The sequence below is a fragment of the Hetaerina americana genome, unplaced genomic scaffold (assembly GCF_022747635.1).
Source record: "Hetaerina americana unplaced genomic scaffold, ioHetAmer1.1.p SCAF_1, whole genome shotgun sequence".
Taxonomy (NCBI): domain Eukaryota; kingdom Metazoa; phylum Arthropoda; class Insecta; order Odonata; family Calopterygidae; genus Hetaerina; species Hetaerina americana.
Window position 1 is genome coordinate 4,729,844 of NW_027286069.1, and position 22,958 is coordinate 4,752,801.

General features: G+C 35.6%; 1 protein-coding gene across 3 annotated transcripts in view; it reads left to right on the forward strand.

Annotated features, from left to right (window-relative positions):
- Positions 1-22,958, forward strand: part of mxt (Eukaryotic translation initiation factor mextil) — a 59,438-nt gene that overhangs the window by 15,089 nt on the left and 21,391 nt on the right. For 2 of the 3 annotated variants that reach the window (XM_071584943.1, XM_071584959.1), the window contains exons 8-13: positions 449-612; positions 1,082-1,212; positions 5,471-5,541; positions 13,780-13,990; positions 15,427-15,597; positions 18,860-18,974. In XM_071584943.1, the coding sequence (XP_071441044.1) occupies positions 449-612; positions 1,082-1,212; positions 5,471-5,541; positions 13,780-13,990; positions 15,427-15,597; positions 18,860-18,974 (863 nt within the window). The remainder of the gene's footprint in view (positions 1-448; positions 613-1,081; positions 1,213-5,470; positions 5,542-13,779; positions 13,991-15,426; positions 15,598-18,859; positions 18,975-22,958) is intronic. The other variant, XM_071584952.1, reaches the window with a different exon arrangement.

The window sequence follows — 22,958 nt, forward strand, 5'->3', positions numbered from 1 at the left end:
ATTAAGTGTATGAGGTGGTGTATAATTATATTGCCAAAGCAATTGAAAAAATAGAGTAGAAGATATAATTATACTTGAAGATTTGAATGCAATCATTGGAGAAGATGGGTTCCACCCTACATTTGTAGGTCAGAGAAGAGTAACATAATTACATTGCATGAAGAGTTAATTTTTTCATTCATGCTGTGGGTGTTTATCCACCCCTTTGAAGTGGGTCCACTGTTAACACTTGCGAGCCCCTATGCATCTCTTTAAGTACTGTTTATTTTATCACTGTGTATTAATTAATGGTTCAGGTTTTTTGGTGACAAGTCTACCAATATACAAAAGCCAACAATCTAAATTTGTTCATTATTGAATGGCGACTATTGTGCGTTAACTGTCACACTTGCTGTTGAATATGGAATGTATCAGTGAGTGAATATTTGCTGTTTCATATTGCCTCAAGTCATGCTACACAATTGATTGAAGAGACCATCCGGCGCAATGCTTCACCCACTCGATCTGAAATGCCTGATCATGGAGGAGACAGTGGAGTAATTGGAGGGAGCGTAGGATCCAGTATTAATAGCAGTGCATCAGAGGATAACATATTGCGGCATGATGTTTCAGGTACTGTTTCCCCACATAATGTTGAAAAACGTTATTATATTATCACCAAAATATGCCACGACTATATTAATTAAATGCATGATTGCCCATGTGTTTCCTAAGTCCTATTTCTCATTTTTTTAAAGAATATTTGTAGAAAATTTTTTAATTATCGCTAAACATTTGTATTATTCAGGAATTGTGACTTCATATTTATAAAATGAGAGTTTAACTCTTTGAATCAAGAGGTAAAATCTGTATATACTCCTGAAAGATGTAAATATAAAATGAGCATAGCCGATACCATAAATTTATGGTCTTGGGTATCTTGTTTTCACTCATGAAAGAGATTAAACAATTGGTGAATTGGCTGGTTACTATGCATTACACTTCACACTGACATAATATTAGGCATTTAATCTTATTGTTGTTTATTTCTGTGTTGTACATTTATGTGTGCAGTAAATGAAGCAGTTTTTCCCTCTAATAGGTGCTGCACGTCGAGCTGCCTTAGCTCACAGTTACTCAACAAATGATGCTAATATTGGAGAGTACAAGTACACAGTTGCTGTGGGATCTGAGACTATTAAAATTATTGGGACCAACTTTGATCTTGTTTGGGTAAGTTTTATTTAGGTTTCTTTTATTTTTCTATTGGAAATGATATTTATTTATTTGAAATCTGTTAATTATACATTGTAAGGCATCATTCTGCCAGTATGGACCCAAAGAATAGGAAAAAGCTGTGTGTGTGTATAAATGGACGTGCATGTGTGTGAGCTACACGTGACTCAGTGCCATTTGGATGCTTTCCTTGAGCTCTAAAGCTTTCTATGTTTTTGTGTGACTTTCTTCTTGCACACTTGTACATATGTTTCCATGTATGCATACACTTATTTCATCTCGCTTGGTGAAAGCATCTACTGTGTGAAGGAAATTGTTTCCTAGGTAATTGTGTTTGCCCTTTACCAAGGTTTGTCTGCCCTGGCTGTACCAGCTACCAATAAGGCCAAAGCCAAGTTAGATATGGTGGGTGAAAATAAACTACTTGGTTCCTCAATGCCTCTCTCTCTAATTAGCTGTGAAATACCTTATCTTTTAGCTACTATTTCTCTCACCTTGAGCACCTCTCCATCACCAATATCCAGCCTCTGTGCTCCAGTTTCACCAAAGGGTATTGCTGGATCTCCCGTTTATTCAATATGTACTCTCAATACAACTCATGTATTGATCATGCTATGTTGCCAGATACTCTCCTGTGGAGAATGAAGAGGTGTACTGGTGACCAATTGCAATGTATCTCCATTTTCTAGCATACCCTCCTTAATAATCAGTTGTCCCACTACTCATGACAGCAAGAACACTTTCAATTGACAAAATATCTTGCTCAATATTTTCTGTGTTATCCACATTGACTTACCCAAACTCCTTTCCTATAGCTGCCATCCCTCATGCTGACCTTGACTTCCTATACTTTTCTAATTCCTTACCCCACCCCTTCTTCCCTCGCTTTCTACACAGTGGAAATATCCCATTCCTCTGTTCCTCTTTCCCCTTCCCACTCTTCCAACAGACTGTCAATGGTAAACAGGCTTGTGCTCACATCTTGTGAAATTTGCTCTATTGGCGAGCATTCTTAACATGATCTTGGAGCAGACTCAGGCCATTCAAATGAAAGCTCCAGACAGACCTTCCTGCAACCTTCCTTGGGCCGACACCTCCCTCCCCCTCATGCCACCTGTCTTCTCTATCATCATCCTTCACCTCCCACCTCAAGCAATTTTGCCCCAGCAGAGTTTTGCCTCCTTGGTCTGGAATTCAGCAATAGAACTTATTTCTCCTTTAAATACAAGGGAATTGTCAATGCATTGGAAGCTTCAGATGGTGATTTTTTGGAAATGCTTAGCTAAGCAATTTGCACCAACTTCTACAAAATCTCTTCCAGGATAAAGCAAGATGCTTCACTCTCGTTTGGTCCTGTAAGAGTAATGCAATGCAACAATTTCAAAGTATTAAAATCACTCATCTTGATCGGGATCCTGGGCAAGGCAAATGATTTTAACACTTTGAAATTGTTGCATTGTAATGTGCAATTCTGGATGATGCAATTAAAAGTTCCTATTGCATCTGCTACAGTTTCTTTGAATCTGTCTACATTTTGAGATGAGAGGTCGTCATTCGCCCTGACCGTTCCGTGGCCATAAATTGAGAAATAGTCTGCATGTATTCATCAATCTTGAAAATCAAAAATGATTTCGTTGTCACCAGGATGGACACACTTTGAAAGAGTGCCCCCATTTCCTAAGGTAAGTGGCCCTGAAAACAATTGCCCCCTGCACACACAAAATCAACCAGAGCACTACATCTTGCCCACCAATTCTCCCGTGCCTCCACCATGCAATCCTCTTCCTTGAGTTCACTACCCATATCCACTACCACCATCACCTCCAAAGCAAGCAGACCTGCCACAGATGTTGTGATTATTCTGCTTAATCCACCTTCCTCTCCTGCACTTGCTGCAATCAACCTATTTTAGCAGGCCCCCTGCCCATCAGCAGACCCTGCAAACAGAAAGGAGGAAACGGTTTCACATACGTGACTCATAATGACCATCATGCCACGCCAAGACTAAATCAAATCTATGTCTTTTAGTATATGCTGGAAATGGTGGAAAATATTGGAACTATCAACATGTCTCACTGTCACCATACTGGAGGTGTGACAGCACACCCTTACACTCTGAGGAGTATTGTTTTCTTATGAGAAAACTAGTTCACCTGCTGGGCTGACTGGGATTCAAAGGTGATCCAATCACCATGTCAGAAAGGAGAAGATGCCTACCCTTCCTTGGCAAGAAGAAATGTTATTAAAGATTCTTGAGAATGTTACTATGTACAGAGCAGCCGTGGACTTGTGGCAAGGATAGGATTTTGACCTACAAGTCCCATGTCACTTCTTTCACCTAATGGGCAAAGCAGGCTACTCCTAAATCACTCCTCAGACTGTTGGTGCATAGTTAACGGATAGCATACCCGGTGGCACTTTGCCAACACATGAGGAACAATTTCACAGCTATATCTGCCAATAACACAGAAAACTATGGCTTTTCTTGGATCTCAGATGCAGACAAACAGCTCCTGTATGAACCTATGCTATTGCTGCCATGGAAATTTTCAAGTTTCTAAATAAAAATAAATCATTTGGTCTCAATGTAACAATTTCAGAGTCTAAATATCATTCGCTTTGACCGTGATTCAAACCTTGATCCCTCGATGTCCAAAATGAGGATGCCTTGATAGCTTAACTGGCAAAAGCACTCAGCCAGACATCGAGGGATCTGGGTTTGAATCATGGTCAAGGCAAATGATTTTTATACTCTGAAATTGTTGGATTGTAATGCATTTTAGCAGCTGACTCTGGTAAAAGTTACTGTTGTGGCATCTCCCATGGTTTTGAATTTTTTCAAAGGTATAAACTGCCTAAGTGTTTAAAGTTGGCTTTAACCTTGTGGACTGTGGCATGACTACGAAGGCCTATGGCATTGAACTATGTATCTAAGATATTTCATCACAGCATCTTGTTCCTGTAAGGCCCCCAAAATTTCAGCATAAGGGATGCCTTGATAGCTTAACCGGCTAAAGCACTAGACTGGACACCAAGGGATCCGGGTTTGAATCCCAGTCAAGGTGAATAATTTTTACTCTCTGAAATTGTTGTATTTAAATGCATATTAGTGGATGACTCTATTAAAAGTTACTGATGCAGCATCTACCACAATTTCTTGGCACTTGGTCTCAATTGCATTGGTGCAGAACTCTGTGTGAAGTTCTGGGTTATCCTCTTTAAGAGTATAGATGCTGAATCCTTCCGACACAAAGTTTCCTCAATCTGCATCCTCTACAGTCATAGTTCTCATGACCAAAACTGCGGAAGCCTTGAGTTTAGATAACTGTTGTTGACCAACACTGATTACAGTGTGGCTAAACTCTTGGACGGACTCTCAAGAGTCATTTTTTCCATGGTGTCTGAGGAGCAATCATACTGCGTACCAAGCTGCACTACTTTCGATGTCATCTCTACCATTCAAGATCTGGTCTAACGTCATAATGATAGCAGTGGCCGTTCTATTGTGAGAACAGAAAAAAGCATTTGATTGGCTGTCACTGTTTTCTATTCCTGGTTTTAGAAAAGATACCCTTTTCCTTAGGATGTTGAAATCATTGTGCAATAAGGCATTATGCATTGTCAGGGTTGCCACATACCTCATGTCACCCATTGTCTTCCAAAGAACCATCTGGAAGGGTTGTCCTCTGTTCGAAAAGTTGTATTTCCTTGTATTCAAGTCCATGCTTAGATGGCTTAAAATGACATTGACATATGTTAGCTAGGAGGTGGCCATCTTGTTGTCAGTGCTTATGTCAATAACGTGAACATATTCACCAAATTGGACATTTGGAAATTTAGCAAAATCCTTCCTGAGTTCTAAGAATAGTTCCACCTGTGTTGTGCCAGACTACCAGTTCATTATTAACAAGAGCCAGAGATTATAAAAGTGATGACAGGATCGACCTCTACATTATCAATGGTCATCAGATGGGAGGTGTAATTGGGGCTAAGGGTGGGCAGCGATACTGCTAAGGAGCTTTGGGTCATCAAGGAAGACATTTATTATGATTAAATTCTCAAAATGCTGTTTTTCATAGTTCTATTTACTTGGGCAGATAATTTCCACGTATAATCAAATAGTACTCATATATGCATCATTATTTCTGATACTTAAGTAATTTCTGTATTTTTTATTTTTGTTCTAGTATAGTTTGTCTTTTTAGTTTTTGTTTCTGATTCTGACTCCCAGTATTCATTTTCTTTTGTTTTATAGGCAGCTAAGCTAAGTTTGGATGACCTTTTTTCCAGAGGAAAGTACCTTGGTGGTGGAGATGGATTCATAAAGTGAGTCTTTTTTTCTATGTTGTGAGCTTGTGTATTTTCAGTGATACTCATAGGTGATATTTTGTATGTTTATATACAGTAAATGTTATTAACCTGAAGAACTATTTATTTAAATTATGAAGAATCAAATGTCCTCGGATTAAATTTCTCTGTAAGTAACATAAACCTATTTAAAAATCATGTGGACTATTTATTTGCACAGTATAGTAATAATGTTGCAAAGTTCGAATAGCTTAGGAAGATATCAGGGTTGAAACTGTTCTCTTAAATCTTTGAAAGGAACTTTTCATAGGAATAACAGATATTACTCTGTAAGTAGTGACTACGAGGTCTGTTCAAAAAGTATTGCAAATTTTGAATTTCCGCAGGTTACGGATATTTGATATTTTTTAGACATTATGTTGGTACTTGTATCTCACACTTATTCCAAAAAGTTCGGCCATTTTGAATGTTCAGTTAATTGTTGACAGCTGTTTTGCTTGGACGTGTTTTGGCTTTCTTCGGTTTTTGCCTGTTCTAAAAAATGGATCAAAGAATCTGTATCAAATTTTCTTTGAAAAACGAAATTAAGTGTGCGGACGCATTCTGAATGTTGACTGCGGCATATGAAGATGCAACTTAGACCGAAGCAACGCTTATCGGTGATACAAAATGTTTTCAGAGGACCGAGAAGATGTGAACGACAAAGAGCGTGTTGGACGCCTGAGCACATCAACAACAGATGAAAACATTGATGAAGTGAAGAAAATAGTATTGGCCAATCTTCGAATCACCGTTAGACTAGTTGCTGAGGACTTAACATATCGATTGGCTTATGCCATTCGATTTTTACCAATGATTTGAGCATGACAAGGGTCGCTGCAAAGTTCGTACCAAAATTGCTCAATTTCAGCCAAAAACAGCAATGCATTAACACTGCTAATGAGATGTTGGACTCCGTCCATAATGACCCAAATTTGCTCCAGAGGGCCATAACTGGTGACGAATCATTGGTTTATGGTTATGACATGGAAACTAAAGCTCAATCATCCCAATGGAATCTACAGCATGAGTCAAGACCAAAAAAAGCACACCAAGTTCAGTCAAATGTGAAAGTTTTGCTTACAGTTTTCTTCGATTGCAGGGGCATGGTGCATCATGAGTTCTTGCCTCAGGGTAAAACGGTAAATAAGGAATATTTATGCGCAAAATGTAGCAAGTAATGCACAATTTGCACAAAGCAATCCACCACAAACGCCCGGATTTGTGGAAGAACAAAAATTGGCTTTTGTGCCATGACGCTCACACATTGTTACTTGTGCACAAAATTTTGGCCAAAAACAACACACCAATGATGCCGCAGCCACCATATTCCTCAGGTATGGCCCCCAGTGACTTTTTCTTGTTCCCGAAACTGAAGAGGCTCATGAAAGGACGACGCTATGCTACGATTTATGAGATAAAGACTGCATTGGAGAAGGAGCTGAACAAGATCACAGAAAATGAATTTTTGAAGTGCTTCGAGGATTGGAAAAAGTGTTTAATATGTAATGGGGATTACTTTGAAGGATACAAAATAGATATTCATGAATAAATAAATAATTTTTGAAAAAACATTTAAGTCACGATACTTTTTGAATATACCTTGTAGACTTAGGTTTGAGACTTTTGATTTTGGCTAATTTGATTTCTACAGAGTTGAGGTTTTCATCCTTAACTCCCATAATTTACTTCCACAAAAAGAGATGTGATTTTCCAAATAATAACTAGTGAGTCAATAAACAAAAATTTTCCTCTTTCCTTCGGTATCCAACTTTTTCAAAACCTTTAAACCCCAGACCTAAACCTGGACCTTAGCTTGGGTGTATTCTCCTTCCCTCTTTTACCTGTTTGTAACTCATATTCTCACCACCCACTTCCACTTTACCATGTTTCTTGCTCATTTTTGGTTTTCCTATCCTCACTCAAAATATCTCTTTTGTAACCAATGATATCAACTTTAGGCTTGTTTTTTTCCAAATATTGTTACTGTATTTGGAACTTGATATTATAAGAGATTCAAATTTTTATAAAATTGCATTGAAAACATTTTATGGCCATGTAAGCATACTTTCCATCATCTCACTCCATTGATTTTATTTCTTCAGATTGTAATACAGTCATTCCTTATGAAGGGGTTCTAATCAAAATTATGGACATAGCAGAATCTGTTCTTTTTGAATGATTTTGTCAACAGAAATTAGGAGCTAGATATGGCACTTAGCATTAGTACATTATCAGCTAAATGCATAAAATAAAATTCAAGAAATTAGTCATCAGTAAGAAATAAAAAAAATGGCATTAGAATATTCTAATGACTGACTATCTTGGATCAGTGCAAGTGTAGACATAATGTCTGTATTATACTACCTTGATCAAAAAGTTCCCGGAATAACCACCGTGTGGCGCTCCCATCGTTCCAATTTGAGTTCTGTTTTTTTTGTTAAATTGGTACATCTGTTGTTGATATTCCCTTTAAATCTTAGTGTCATAACTTGACATTTGCAAAAGTTACGTAGCCAAGAGTACATCTATCTCTGTGTGTGTTGGCGATTTTTTACAATTGCAGAAATGGATTTAAATTTGTAACAACGAACTTGTATTAAATTTTGCGTAAAAAACGGATTTAGTGGCGCACGGACGTTGGAAATGTTGGAAAAGTGTTTCGGCAACGATTCTCTAAAAAAAAACGGTCGTTTACCAGTGGCACGAGCGGTTCAGAAGTGGTCGTGAGTCAATCGAAGATGATGAACGCAGTGGCAGACCATCGACATCGAAAGTCGGTGAAAAAATTGATAAAGTAAAAGAAATGTTGGTCAATAACCGCAAATTAACCATCAGAGAAATAGCAGAGGACTTGAACATTGCCTATGGATCCGCCCAAGACATTGTGGTTAATGATTTGGGTTTCCGTCGTGTAGCAGCAAAGTTGGTGCCAAGAGACCTCAATTTCATGCAAAAAAGAGACCGTGTTGACGTCGCAAAAGACATGATTTGCGAGGCTGAATCCGATGCCACATTCATCAAAAGGATCATTACTGGAGACGAGACGTGGGTTTATGAGTACGACACGCAATCCAGACATCAGGCAAGTGAATGGCGTTCACCAAATGAGCCGAGACCAAAAAAACCACGTCGTTTTCAGTCAAAAATGAAGGCAATGCTGACGGTTTTCATGGATTACAACGGTGTAGTGCATCATGAATTTTTGCCAGAAGGCCAGACAGTAAACAAAGAGTATTATTTGGGCGTTATGAGACGTTTGCGTGAAGCAATTCGCCGAAAGAGACCAGAAATGTGGGCAGAAAACTCGTGGATTTTGCACCATGATAACGCACCGTCGCACAGTGCTATCATTATTCGTAATTTTTTGACGAAAAATGCAACAAATACCATCCAACAGCCACCGAATTCATCTGATTTGGCTCCCTGTGACTTCTTTCTGTTCAATCGAGTTAAAAAACCATTACGGGGAACGCGTTTTAGCAGCCGAGAGGAAGTAATGGAAAAATCGCAGGAAGCACTGATGGACATACCGAAAACCGAATATAAAAAATGTTTCGAGGATTGGATCAAGCGCTGGCATAAGTGTGTTGCAGTCGATGGGGATTACTTTGAAGGGGGCAATATAGATTTAGATGAATAAACTTGTATTTTTAATTTTCTGAATAAATTCCGGGAAATTTTTGATCAAGGTAGTATATTTTAAGGAGATGAAAGAGGACTTCTTCTAGGTATCTTCACTGACAAAATATCTGGACTATGTGCCACCAAAAGTGTTGCATGTTGAGATTATTATGTTGGCAAAAAAATTCTGTATTTACCTTTTGTTTACCTTTCATTATAAGATGATATTTGCAACAAGAACCCACATATTCAATTTTTGTGTTGATCTTAAGCTATACCATTCAGCAGTTCAAGGATTATGTAGATATGGCCCAGATGTCAGTGTTGATGAAAATATAGCGCAATGGACAAGACTTGAGCAAATGAAATTCTATGGCCTTGTTTCTAATTTGCTTGCATTGATTGGTTAGTTTTATGCTTTGTTTCTGTAATAACAAAAAAATGTCTATTTTTATTATTGTTCCATTAACTAATATAGATAGCCGATAATTTTTCTGCTGATAAATGATTGCAAGTGTAGCATGACAGCACTTGCCATGCTGCATTTTATGTTCAGAAGTGTATTTAAAAGTCATAAATGTAGCTAAAAAATTGTTATATTTTAAATTCTTACGGGTTGTAGGCTATATATGATTCATAGGCATAATATATAACCTCTAGCCAGTAATCATGGTATCAAATTAGTCTAGATCACTGAGATCTCTTTGTAAAAATGTTTCATCAAATTATAACTATGACATCGTATGCTATGAACATCATATGAAGTCATAAAATGGTCAGCAAATCATTGTTAATATTTTCCCATTTGATGTCCTTCTCAATCATTCTTCTCTCTCTCCCCTTCAGTAAAAAATGACCATAAAATACCAGCTGCTATAATATCCTGAAATTCATAGGGAGAATTCAATAAATGACAAAAAATCCTTTTCGATAATAATGGGCAAAAGTGATTCTTTTTAGGGTCTGTGGGCTCTATTTATATTATTATTCTACTCAATAATAAAATCACTAAACTATTTAAATTGAAGGGTATATAAAATTGCTGTCATAAAAAATACATCTTACTGGCTTAATTTGATGTTTAACAATGGCAATAAATCACAGGATTTTAGTACTAGAAAGAGCACAAATATAATCAATTTCTTGATGAAAATGGATGTAAGAAATGTAAATGAAGGTAGAAAGCTGTCTTTTTTGTCCTCCATTTATGCACGTTTCACTCTCTTGCAGCACATCATTTGCAACTAGATTTTTCCTTTGCAATGCATGCTTCAGTCATTTGCAATTTATATAAGATCTTAGGCTACGTGAATGTTCCCATCTACCTGGTGATTTGAATTATAAATTCATAAATGTTCAGAATAGGAAAATAACATTTCTGCTCAGTGAGGGAAGAATGCTCCCTGAATATTGCACCCATTTATGAGTCCCATGCGCATTCCGAATGACCAAAAACGCATATCCCTACACATAATTGCAAATTTTTCATTAGTATTGATTTTGAATACTTTGAAACAATTTCATTTTTTTGTTGATCATTTTGATTCTCTTCTGAAAACAATCTTTAAAATTTGATGTTCAATGTTTATCAGTTCATGGTGTTAACTCACAAAGTTTTGGCCAGCCATAATTTCTATTTCCAAAATTTAGCTGTGAAACTTTGAAATATATATCATTTTTGTAAAGATTTTTCTTGCAGTTTCATTTCCTCTTCTGTTAATATTCAATCTACTATTCATTGATTTTGAAGTTCTGAAAAATACAGAAAATTGCATCAATTATTTTATGTTAGAATTGAAACCAAAATGTATGCATCTCATAGCATCAATTCTATTGCTCGTTTTGTCTTTTGTAGGTTTTGAGGTACATATCACCCATGAAACATGAGTCTTCCTGTAAAGTCCCTACATTAACAAATGTTCAAGTACCACTTCACATAAGAGCTGCATTTTACATTTAAGTGAATCATCCACTGCCATTTCATTATGCAAGTTTTCTTTAGCTTAGTAACTGTTGATTAGAGGAAATCACTGAGAGGCCCAAAGTAAAAAAAGATGATAATGTATTTTTTAATTACCATCCATACTAATCAAATTTTTCAGGATTTTTGCAATTGGTAATGTTTTGATTGACTACCTCCTGAGTGAAAGTAAATAACAGCATGTGTGAAAAGCAGCATCCCTTGCTTTCTATTTTTTTTATTGTGTTCTGATTTGAAACAGTTTATTTTAACTGTAAATCCCCTGCATCAAAATTGCTTTTTGCTGATTTTTTTGAGTGACCATTTTGGTTTTTATTGCTGATGACCAATAAGTTCTCATATTTACTATAGTTTCAATGTCTTTTCGGTTCTCTCAGGTATTTTTCATAAGTCTTACCCTCACCTCATCCTCACCCTTTACTCCCTATCAAGTTTATCTTCCCCCATTAGTTCAAGCTTCTGCATTGACCAATTCCTACCAAACTAAGTAGCAGTTTTTTCGAGTACTAATAAATTGTGGAAACAACCTTTAAACACAGCAATGGCTTTTATTGGCTTTAAGTTTATTTAGGATAATGTTTCTATAGTTTCAGTTGAAAATTATTATTACATCCTTTGCTCATTTCCAATTAAAAAACGAATACATGTTTTGAATGGGTTTTTGGGAAAGTATAAGGCCCATAAAATAGTAATGTAAACAATATAATGGCATTATGAATGTCTAGTTTGTATCAAACCACTTTGATATAAACATATATAATATCTATGTTTGTTATACAAGTGTGTGTTTGTAAATATCTGAATCCTCACATATTTTAACATCCAGGTCCTACCTTTGTGTGTATCATTTGTGTAAATTATCTATCGAACTTGAAAAGATGGACTTGATCATCCATTATTTCACTTTTATTCTAAAGAAATTCTGTAAAACTCAGTTATAATGATTCTACATGTATTGAAATCCCACCTCTAATGAGGTGAGTTCTCGATCCCTTTGACTTTCCTATGCTTGCACATGTTAATCATCCTGCATATAACAAATTTTTTCAATCAATCATCAATTTTTTATTAGTTTTAAAAAACACCAACTGCTATTAGTTATTAACTACATTTATGAAAATGAATCCAAAACTATGCAAAAAGAGCAATGAAATGTAATTAATATTCTTTATGTAATTTTGATCTGTAAAATATGTAACTCTTCGAACCCCTCCATCTACATTTTTCTTATAATTCAAACCAGACAATGGGGCTTTAACTTCTCTGATCCATCTATATTGCGACATAGAAGAACAGTGACTTGTGTTTTGCTGCATATGTCTCCGTGGCACAAATCAATATGGAACACCATGCTTGTATCAGGAATTGGATTTTAAAAAAGCTGCAATTCGTTCTCATTGAATGTATCTTTGGGCATGTATCCTATCTATTTCATGGGAAGCATGCCATTAACCCACATCTCAATGAATATGTGATGAACAGCCTGAGATTCACTGCTTATTTGCTAGTATATGGTACACAATTGCTTTCCTTTTCCTAAACCAATCCAGCTATCCCTGTGTAGCTGCAAACCCTCAAATACACAAACAACTAACTACTAAATCCTAATTATACTTAATCCATCTTCTGCTCCCTCCATTCTCATATCATCTCAGGCGGAGGTGGGCTAACATGCCTTTCAGCTGCCTTGTCTCAGTGTTCTGATTCTTGAATGCCCAGTTATCCAATGAGCTGATTATCCATTGCTCCCAGCAAGAGGCATATCCCCCCCTTCCATCTGCTACTATTCTTTCCTCTCTCACCCCTGAAATACATTTCCAATTCTTTTACAGTCAGTTTCCCATGGTAAGGTAACATTTTTGCCAGCAAGGAAGGGGTAGGGATAGGATAGACAGGTTTGATGGAATAGAGGGAGGACGGAAGTATGAGGAATTAAAAAGGGGCTTATTGTAGTGTTTGTTGTCAGGTTGTGTTTTGTTTGGAGAGGCAAGGAAGTGTATCAATGAACTGCTGGTTAGTGTGTCCATCCAAAATATACCTTATCCAGTAGAATGCCAACAATAATTTATTGTATAAAAAATCAGTAGTTGTTGTTTTTCAATAATGAGAAATTTTCAAAGTGTTGCCCAAATATGCATAATTAAACTCATTCATGTAGAAATGCTACCTATTGTCACCAACTGAACTGTGATATCATCCACTGGATCCTGGATGACTACTGAGATCATAATAGTTTTTGACAAATACTATATCTATGAAAGAATTTTCTTCAATAAAACTTCTGCTTTCTATATTTTCTTTTTGTAATTCACATGAAAGCAGCTTTTTAAAATGGTGCATGTTCACTATTCCAACAGTCAAACAAAACAGCAGTTAGGATAACTTAGTCCAGTACACTCTTTGACCGAATTGATTCCTAATTTTATTGTACTTATTGGTGCTGCAAGAGTAAAACTGGTCATACTCAATAAAAAATACTGTGAAATGTACAGTGTTTTCTTGTGTTATTAAAATTAATTAATATATTTGATGAGCATTGTAATTTTAAGAAATATTGTTTTGGTCTGGTTTCCATAATCTATTTGCAATAAAAGTTATTTGGTTTCATTTAGCTTGGAAGAAGATGCCAATTTAATATCTGGTGATTTGGGGAAAGGCAGTGGAAATGAAGGAATATCTCATCGATTGTCAATTGGTGGTGGTGGTGGTGGAGGAGAAGGCACTGGTGGAAGTAATAGACAGAAAGAAGATGAAGACAGTGGTGCTACAACGAGTGATAGCAGTGAGGGCACTTATGTGGAAACACCAGTCCCTACAAAAATGGTACGTGTTTTGCTCACTCTATGAACTGCTTTTAGCACACATTTTTAAAATTTCTTCCGAGTCCAAAGCAAAATTTGGATGTATTTTAGTTGAAAACCACACCAGAATAGTACAATCTGGATAATGACATTATGTATTTATAATGGTGCATATTTCATGTAGTAGGTGCCAACCCACCTTGTCCATCATATTGCCAGTGTTATATATGGGACCACAATTCTCAGGGGGTAGAACAGCGAGAATGCACCTGCATTTATTAGTAATTTACCAAATGACATAATTCCATTACATTCAGTGTAGCAGATGTATAGCAGTTGAACCAAAATATATAGATTGAAATAACCTGTTTTCAAGAATATTGTTACCAGAAACTAAAAAAAAGTGTGTACATACATTTATGAGATATCTTTAAAATTGTTTTTTTTATTCTTAATTCATGTAGTGTCATAGACTGATATACAAGTATGTTGGCTATGTTGTCCCTGGGCTAGAAGTGCATTTAACCCAATGTCTTGGCTTTGAGAGAGCCACGTCATGTTAAATTCAATTTTGGTTTTAGAGCTAATATTTTTGTGCATGCAAATGTTGCTACCACACTTAATAGGACATTTTTCTAATTTAATAATATATTTTTACTGGTTTTATAAACAAAAAATCCTAACATAATTCTAACATATTTGTATATATGTCATGAATTTCCAGTTCATGTTGTGCTTCTCTGTTATCGCTTTGGGGTTTTGTAAGTTGCCATAAATTGTAGGCATGACTCCTGATGAATTAGGGCTGCTGATGAGCCTCTTGCCAATCAAATCACAGCAAGAACTTAGCCACTTGTGGGGACCACAGTGTTAATGGAAATTGTTATCTGCATTCTCTGGCAAGCAATTAACTACTGCTTCAGTGGCAATTAAGGAATTGGCTATCTGGAATTCATTTCATTAAACAATATACCCTAAAGACACAGTATTGTTTGAATGTTCTCTTTTTATAATTGAAAAACTGGTGCACCCTTTAATTTGTCTATTGTAAGTTATGTTTTAGGAAACACTTTTTTCCAAAACTGAGGTTTCATAAGTCATAATAAAAAGACACAACATAGCCAAATGTAAAGTTAAATGGTGATGTTATTTGTTTTAAAGGATCATGTAGTTTTATATGTGAGAGAACAAACTAAAATGTATAGATTTTCTGTTCCAACAATATTTAGGATAGAATAAAATTTTGAGAGTAAATTACTACTCAGGATTGCATAACTGAAAAGTCCATTAAAAGCTTTTGAAGAGAGATATTTTTAACTGGCTCATGGTTAATAATTTTTCTTGTCTCCCCATTGTGTTCTTATTTCCTTTTGTGTGCTTTTTTTGTAGATTTTGATGCTTTTCTTTTTCTTTTTTAACATTAGAAATAAATTTCAGTAGCTGGTAATTGAATTTCAGGATGAACCAACCAGAGATGTAGAAAGTGGTAAGAGTGTAATTGAAGAAAGTAAAAACAAAAATGGGCAAGGTGCAGAGTTCAAAGGAATGGAGGAAGTTGTTAATAAAGAATTGAGAGTCATAGCACTGCGTCAGCCTCTATTCCCAGGTTCATCAGAAGAAGAGTTTCAGGTTATAAATTTCCTTTAATTCAAATAGTTTATTTCTTTATTTTAAATTTGCTACTTTTTGCGATTGGACTTTTTATTTTCACACATGATATTTATGAACTTACTTATTATTTTGTTAAATATGCATTCTCTCTGAGGTCAACTTAATTCATCATTTTGGTTGAATTGTAAAATAGATTTAATATGAGGGTTAGGTGAAAAGTGCTTTTCCTGACAGAGATGGCGTTCCAATCAGCAAAAATTCACGATTCCTGCCTGGGTGCACATGTCATTAGTTGGTAAGACAAGTTTCAACTTGCAATCACAAGTAGTTTATTTACATGTATTGTTGTGGTAGACATATTTTGTGTTTTTCTTTAAAATGGAGAAACTTGAATTTTGTGCGGTCATAAAATTCAAACGTGGTCGAACATCTCTCAAAGATGACCCATGTTAAGGAGAGCCAAAAATGGCTACCACACCAGAAACCATCGAAAAGGTGCACAATGTCCCGTCGGATGATAGGTGAGTGAGATAGCTAAAGCCATGGGGATGTCGGAAGAAAGGGTGCAAAATATCTTGCTCAAAGAATTAGGGATGCGAAAGCTCTGCACAAGGTGGCTGCCGCATTTGCTGAACCTCGATCAAAAGCCAATGCACAAATGATTTTTGCAGCAATTTTTGGACCGATTCAAGAGAAAATCGACCAATTTTGTGTGGCGATTTGTCACCATGGATGAGACATGGGTCCACCACTATATGCCAGAAATGAAACAGCAGTGGAAGCAGTGTGTGGAAGCTGGAGGTTCAGCACCAAAGAAAGCAAATTCGACCGCATATGCTGGAAAGGGGCCAGTGTGTTTTGGGATTCAAAAGAGATTAGGTCGAAGAGAAAGCAGTAGAAGTGTTTTTGGTGATAAAATGAGTGTAGGATGCTATTAACTTTTCATTCTTAAAGAATTATCTTATATTGATGTAGTTAATCTACTGGTAACAAAAAAAATTCGTTGCGACAAAATTTATGTTGATGTGAAAATATTCTGCCAATTTTAAATGAAAATTGAACATGAGAATTTTATTGAAATGTTGTTATTAACACCATTATTATAATGAATGTTCAAGGTTCAGCAAGATTCTGGCCCACATATAGCGGAAAGGGGCAATAACCCTCTCATCCCCTATCAAATTCCGTAAGGTTGCATGAAATTTGCATACTTCTATCATAGTTAGAAAAAGTTTTAAAATATAATAAATTCTGTGAAAAAAAGGGTAAACTAAATTTAAGCAATATTTAATTTTGGGGATACATTACATGTAACCAGGGCACTTCAAGCAGTCTACCATTTTATGCCATTAACTGCTTTTGTGAACTTAAGTTATGGTCAGCATTGATTTTCTAGTTGTCCATATTAGAAATAGGTAGAAAGTAAGCAACTTTTATATCCTTTTTAGGAAATAAAGTATTTGTGTTGACATTATTAATAATTGTTAAAAAGACTTTGAATTAGGCCAGATGTGAATATGAAATATAGGAAGGTTTTCAATGGCCGGTGATGGTCATATCCTTTGATGACCTGGTCAGTTACCATTATTAGCTATTGAAAACCCCTCTAGAAATCATTGTTAATAATTACTTACAGACAAATAACTACTGTGAAATTGCTCTATCATTTTGCATTATACCTGGATAAAGGATAGCACAAATATGTGCCTCATGGGCTTTCTTGCTTTAAACTCTGCAAGTATGCTATTTTTACATATGACTTCTTGTATTTATAATTTAGTTACATAAATATTCTAATCTGTGTACATTTGGTAATTTACCTATGACTGGCTGCTTTAAATGAACACAAAAAAACATAAATAATAATGAATCAGGAATTCACTGCTGAGGACATCCATAGTTAGGGTTATCATATTTACGAACCCAAAACCGAGATATTTATAATTTTCAAGAGGCTTGTATCAGAATAAAATTGGAATGTTGTTTGTAAAATATAAGGTGTACTAATGTTGTGAAATGATTTTATTCTCTTATTTTAATTGCCAAGTAAAGTTATTACAAACAGCTGTTGCAGATCGCCCCAGATGTCATTTATGGGCCCCAGATCTTCCTAAGAAATCATTGGGAGGCACTGGGAGAAGCCTGGCTCCTATATCTCAAGCCCATATGAAATTCACATGGCTTGGGGGAACTAGAGATTGGAATGAAAATCAGGAATCCATAAAACCAGTTAGGTTTTTTGCTGATGGCCAAGCTTTTAATTTGCCAGTCAGCCAAGGGTTTGCAAACTTTGCTGAGTGCATTGGAAAACCAGTGTAATTGGTATGGGATGAGAATAAATGTTAAAACTGGAGGGCAAAAACTTGAGGAGTTAGAACAGTTTACATATATTTGAAGTGTCTGACCAAGATGGCCACTGTGATAGGGATATAAGAAGAAGATTTGCATAAGTTAAAGTAGGTTACTTAGGAAGGAGGGAATTTCTGACAAATATGGTAATTAAGGATGTTATGTAAAGACTAATGAAAAATTTGATATGGAGCCTGGTTTTGTGTAGCTCAGAAACTTGGTCATGGAAGCAAAATGATAGGTGTACACTGTAATAGATGGAAAAATAAAGGAAAAGATTGCATGATAAGGGGAAGAATAGGCGGTAGAAATCCAAAGAAGGCAGGAAAGGTGGATAATGAGCTTTTTGATTGGTGATGGAATGTTGAAGACAGTGATTGAGGGGAAGATAGTGGGTAATTAAGGTAAGGGTAGGATAAACTTGTTGGATGGAATTGAGGGAGATGGAGTATGTGTAATATTGAAGAACAGAATATTGTAACATGTGGTGTCAGGATTTTTTCTTGTTTGGTAAGGCTAAGAAGTGTAGGAGTGTACTGTGTGTGTTCATCCAAAACATAAGCAAAACAGTAGACTACTAAATAATAATGGTAATAATGTGCCAAAATTATCTTTCCTCCTTTTACCACATCCTTCACTGACGTATCTTTTGGATGTTTGGTCCAATGAAGCAAAAAATGAGAATATAAAAAGTCACTAACATTGTACGTATGAGTCATGAAGTTATTGGATTTTGTCATTCATCATTCTAATTTCCAAGCAATTTGAATTCTCATTACACCATTAAAAATGTTTGTATTCCATGGAATTGTCAATAAATGTATTATTATTGGATCATTCTTAGGCATAGATTTCTCTTTCAGAATATGGAGAGATGTCAACTGCCATCATAATGTTTTTCTCCCCAAATTCTCCATATTACTCTTTGCAGGCAGCCAATGAAGATGTTGCTGGAGAGCCTGGGAAAAATCGCAGAGCCAGTTTTGCAAAGGTGCAAAGTAAAGACAATGAGTCTGCTGATCAGAACACCTCATCTGAAGATGGTGGTGAGTTAATTTTAACCTTTCCATTAACCTTGAGTGTTTACTCGTCTGGCATTAACATAATTTGTGACTGAGGAATGTTGTAATTTGTGTATCATGCATATCTGTACCGAATCACTTACCAGTAACCGACTGCTCCATACTCAAACTAATACAATAGATTCCTGTAGTAATACATAGCTATGCAAAACAAATTTTTTTATGAACTTGAAATTGATTAGTTATCATATTTAGTGTTTAATAATTGTAGTAATATTGTCATTGATAACCAACTGAAGTTTTTTATTGTAAAAATGTAGATCTTACTAGTTGTTTACAAACTTTGACTTACTTGGGTTTATTTTATGGTTTAAATTTCTCTGATCAAATGAAAAGAAAATTCATGTCATTTTTTTTCCAACTACACACAACTCGGTAATGATTAAGTGCAGTAAACCCTCACCAATATGGACAGTCTGCCTGTGAGTAGCAGGTGGCCTACGAAAGGGTCACAAAAAGCAGCATTTTGCTCTCAGCCAAAATATGTTTATGTTTGGCTCAAAAGTTTCTATGAATATGGTTGAAAGTAATTATAATATTCCAACCTATATTCGACATGTACATTGAAAATTATGAATAAACTATTGCTAAATGAAATATAATTCATATGAACATTTAAACATCACACGTTTTATAGATGCAACCCAGTTATGAGAAATGGATGGCTAGTTAATTCTATGTGATTTCATAAATCTCTGCACCCCTAGCTATTTAATGATTATGGGATCTTGTGGCAGATGAATTGAAGTAACTTTTGGTAATGGTACCAAAGAAGAGTAGCTATAAAAGAAAACATGAGTTTGGTAATTAAACAAGGTGAAGTTTTTTGAGAAATGGATGTTAATGTTTCTGTTTGGAGTTAGGTTTTACTGTACATGCTATCCAATTTGAAAAAGATTCTATATTTGCTCATAGGTTTGAATTAAATTGACGTAAAATGGAAAGGTAGGTCTGGCAATTAATGTCACCAGGAGTCAGCTTAAGTCTGTCTGCAAGTGACATGTGTGTAAATGGAGTAGAAATACATGGCTCTGATGCACAAGATATAGGGTAAAAACTTGTCAAAAACTTGCCTGTTAAGGATTTCAATGTAAGTAGTGGTGTGCCATGGCTGTTTAGGAGCCATATTACTTATATAAACAATGAATCACAATTGCTGATAGCATCTTTGTTGAACTATTTATGAAACATTAGAAAACTGTGATTCCTGATTATGATTTGCATTGATCTCAGATCTATTATGCAGATGAAATAGTCATGTACTGAAGAGCTTTGATAGAAAATACTCGAGATTTAGAGAGTGAATCCAAAGCTCCTAGACCGAAAATTAGTATAGTGTCAATCCCTCTTGTGTGCTAAACTGATTTTAGCCGCAAGTGGAAGTGCTGCAGTACAATGATACCAACAACCTTGAACTCTGACAATGATTATGGATGGCCTATCTCTATATCATAGGAGTTCAATAAATATGTGGTTTATCCGGGTTTTCTATTGACTGGCTCCATAATCATTTTATTTCCTACGATACAAAGTACCATATCCATGTATTAAGACTTCTAAAGGAATAAATAAAAGAAGTTCATTTTTTCTGAATTGTTTTACTGTGGCCATCTTTTGCTATTCCCAATTATTAAATTTATAGTTTTTCAAAAAAATATTGAATAAATCTCCAGGGTAGCCCATAGTGTGTATAAAGTAAGACATGTTATAGATATATTTTGATGAAAATCTTTAATGGGACCTTAGGTATTGTACAGCCAATATTTTGTAGGTTGTTCAATAAGTCCATAGGAAAAAATATAACATTATATTTGGGTAGCTTTTTTTATTTTCAACATAATTTCCTTTTAGTTTGATACACTTGTCCCAGTGTTTCTCCAACTTTTTTGATCCATCTTTGAAAGAGAATTTTGGAAGGCAAGCAGGATAGGCTATGTTTTGCTTCTTGTTTGACTTTAATTGTTTTTCTCCGAGTTATTGTTTTCTAGTTTTGAAATAAAAAAGTCACTGGGGCCAAATGTGGAGACTATGGTGAATGTTATAATAATTTGAACTTCGATTCCATAATTAATAAAAATCTAAATAACTAGTTAATTATTTATCATATATTCCTTATTCTTTTTTACTAGAAAGCTGTCTAGAGGCATCTGTTTTTGCTGTTGCTTCAAAAGTTTGTGGAAATACAACACAGTATTATCATTAAATTAATTTTTAGCGTGCATAGCCACTGCCTTATTAGGATGATGCTTCTCAATATATGATCCAACGGTTCGTCATCTTTACCATGACCTCCACATCACATTTAGCCTGCTGTTCTGTACTTTACATTTCTTGAAGGCTTGTGGAGTATCTGAATGGTAAACAAGCAGGGGTTTAATTTTCAAATAACCTCTTGCATTGGACAAAAAAGCAGGCCTGAGACACTCTTAATTTGGATTGTGGTCAGTTAATGCATTCTCTTCTGCTGTTATATTGGTTCACTTAGGCATCTTTTTTCCAGAAGAGACCCGTCTTGTCACAATTAAAAACCTGTTGTATCAAGTAACTCTCAGAGTCTACAACCTTCTTAAAATTACCAATGAAATTCTTTCTGCCTTCAAGTAACTGCTTCACCATGTCTGGCAATGCTGCGGATGCCTGGTTCTTCTCTTAAAATTCTCGAATCACCCATGGCTTCCCTTAATGACCTATTCTTCAGCTATTATTGATCCTAGTGTCTTCTTAATGAGATCAGGAAAAATCACTTTACCCTTCTCACTGATGTTTTTGTCATTAATATCATCGACTTTCAACTGTTTTTTTGTTTATCCATATGAGAAGTAACCTTTTAACATCATTGGAAATATATAACTGTTGCATAGAAATTCTTGTCACATACTTCAAAGAATCTAATCTCCTTTATTGCTGAGAGTAAAACGAAAAATTTGCACTTCCACCTAACGAGTTAATGCAAGATTTCTTTTATTACCCTTATCATGAAGGAATTCTACAAAGTTAAACCTGAAACCGTTGTGTTTCGCGTTAATTGTCTTTGGTCTTGAGGATAGTGCAAATCATTGATGTTGACCGACTGTATGTGTGTACTAGATCTGCCACGCTCACCCCTCATACTTGCATTTCAATGATTTTCCTTTTCATTATAAGCATTCTGGGAATTCCCATCTCCTCCTCACTTGTTATGAGAAATCTCTCATTAAGGAAGCCAATTTGTAAATGTATTTTTTGCGCAGTATGTGAATTACTTGCTATGAGAAGTGTTCTTTAAGGGAGTTTCTGCGGTGTATCTCAAGAAGAAATCATTTTGCAGTAGCCCAGGCATTTCTTCTCTCTTTTACTCCAGTGGATGTGGCCAAAGAAAGAGGATGCTTACCATTTTTATTGGACCACAATTAAATGAGGGAAGGGAAAGTGGAAATTCTCTTTCATAGTACAATAAGATAAGGCCCCTTTGTTCATGCCTCTGCAATAGAGTGTAATCTAATGCCACGAAAGCTGTAAAACACCCTAAAAGTACCAAGGAGCACTCAGGATGTTATTTATTCATCTCTAATGTGAAAAATCCAAGATTTTTGCATTTTACTTTGGATGAATGGCATGAAGTGACGAGGACAATTGCAAATGCACATGCCCTAGGTGAAGGAAAACTGATGTAGGAGTGAATGAACCTCTCAGTCAGCAGGTGAGGACATTATTCCACCTCAATCGGGGTCAACAATTATTTATCGAGTCTCTCCTAGTGGTGCCTCAAAATGTCTTCAGATAGAATCAATAGGTATTCAAGAGTATTTTTCTTCCTATGAAGAAAAATACTCTTGAATATGTTGATGAAGATGCATTGAATCAATTAAAACATGGAAAATCAGATTAAAAATTATGACATGTTTAACAGTACCTGTGATGTAACAGCTAAATGAAAGTGGGAAAAAAGCTGTTTTTTTAAGAAAAGAA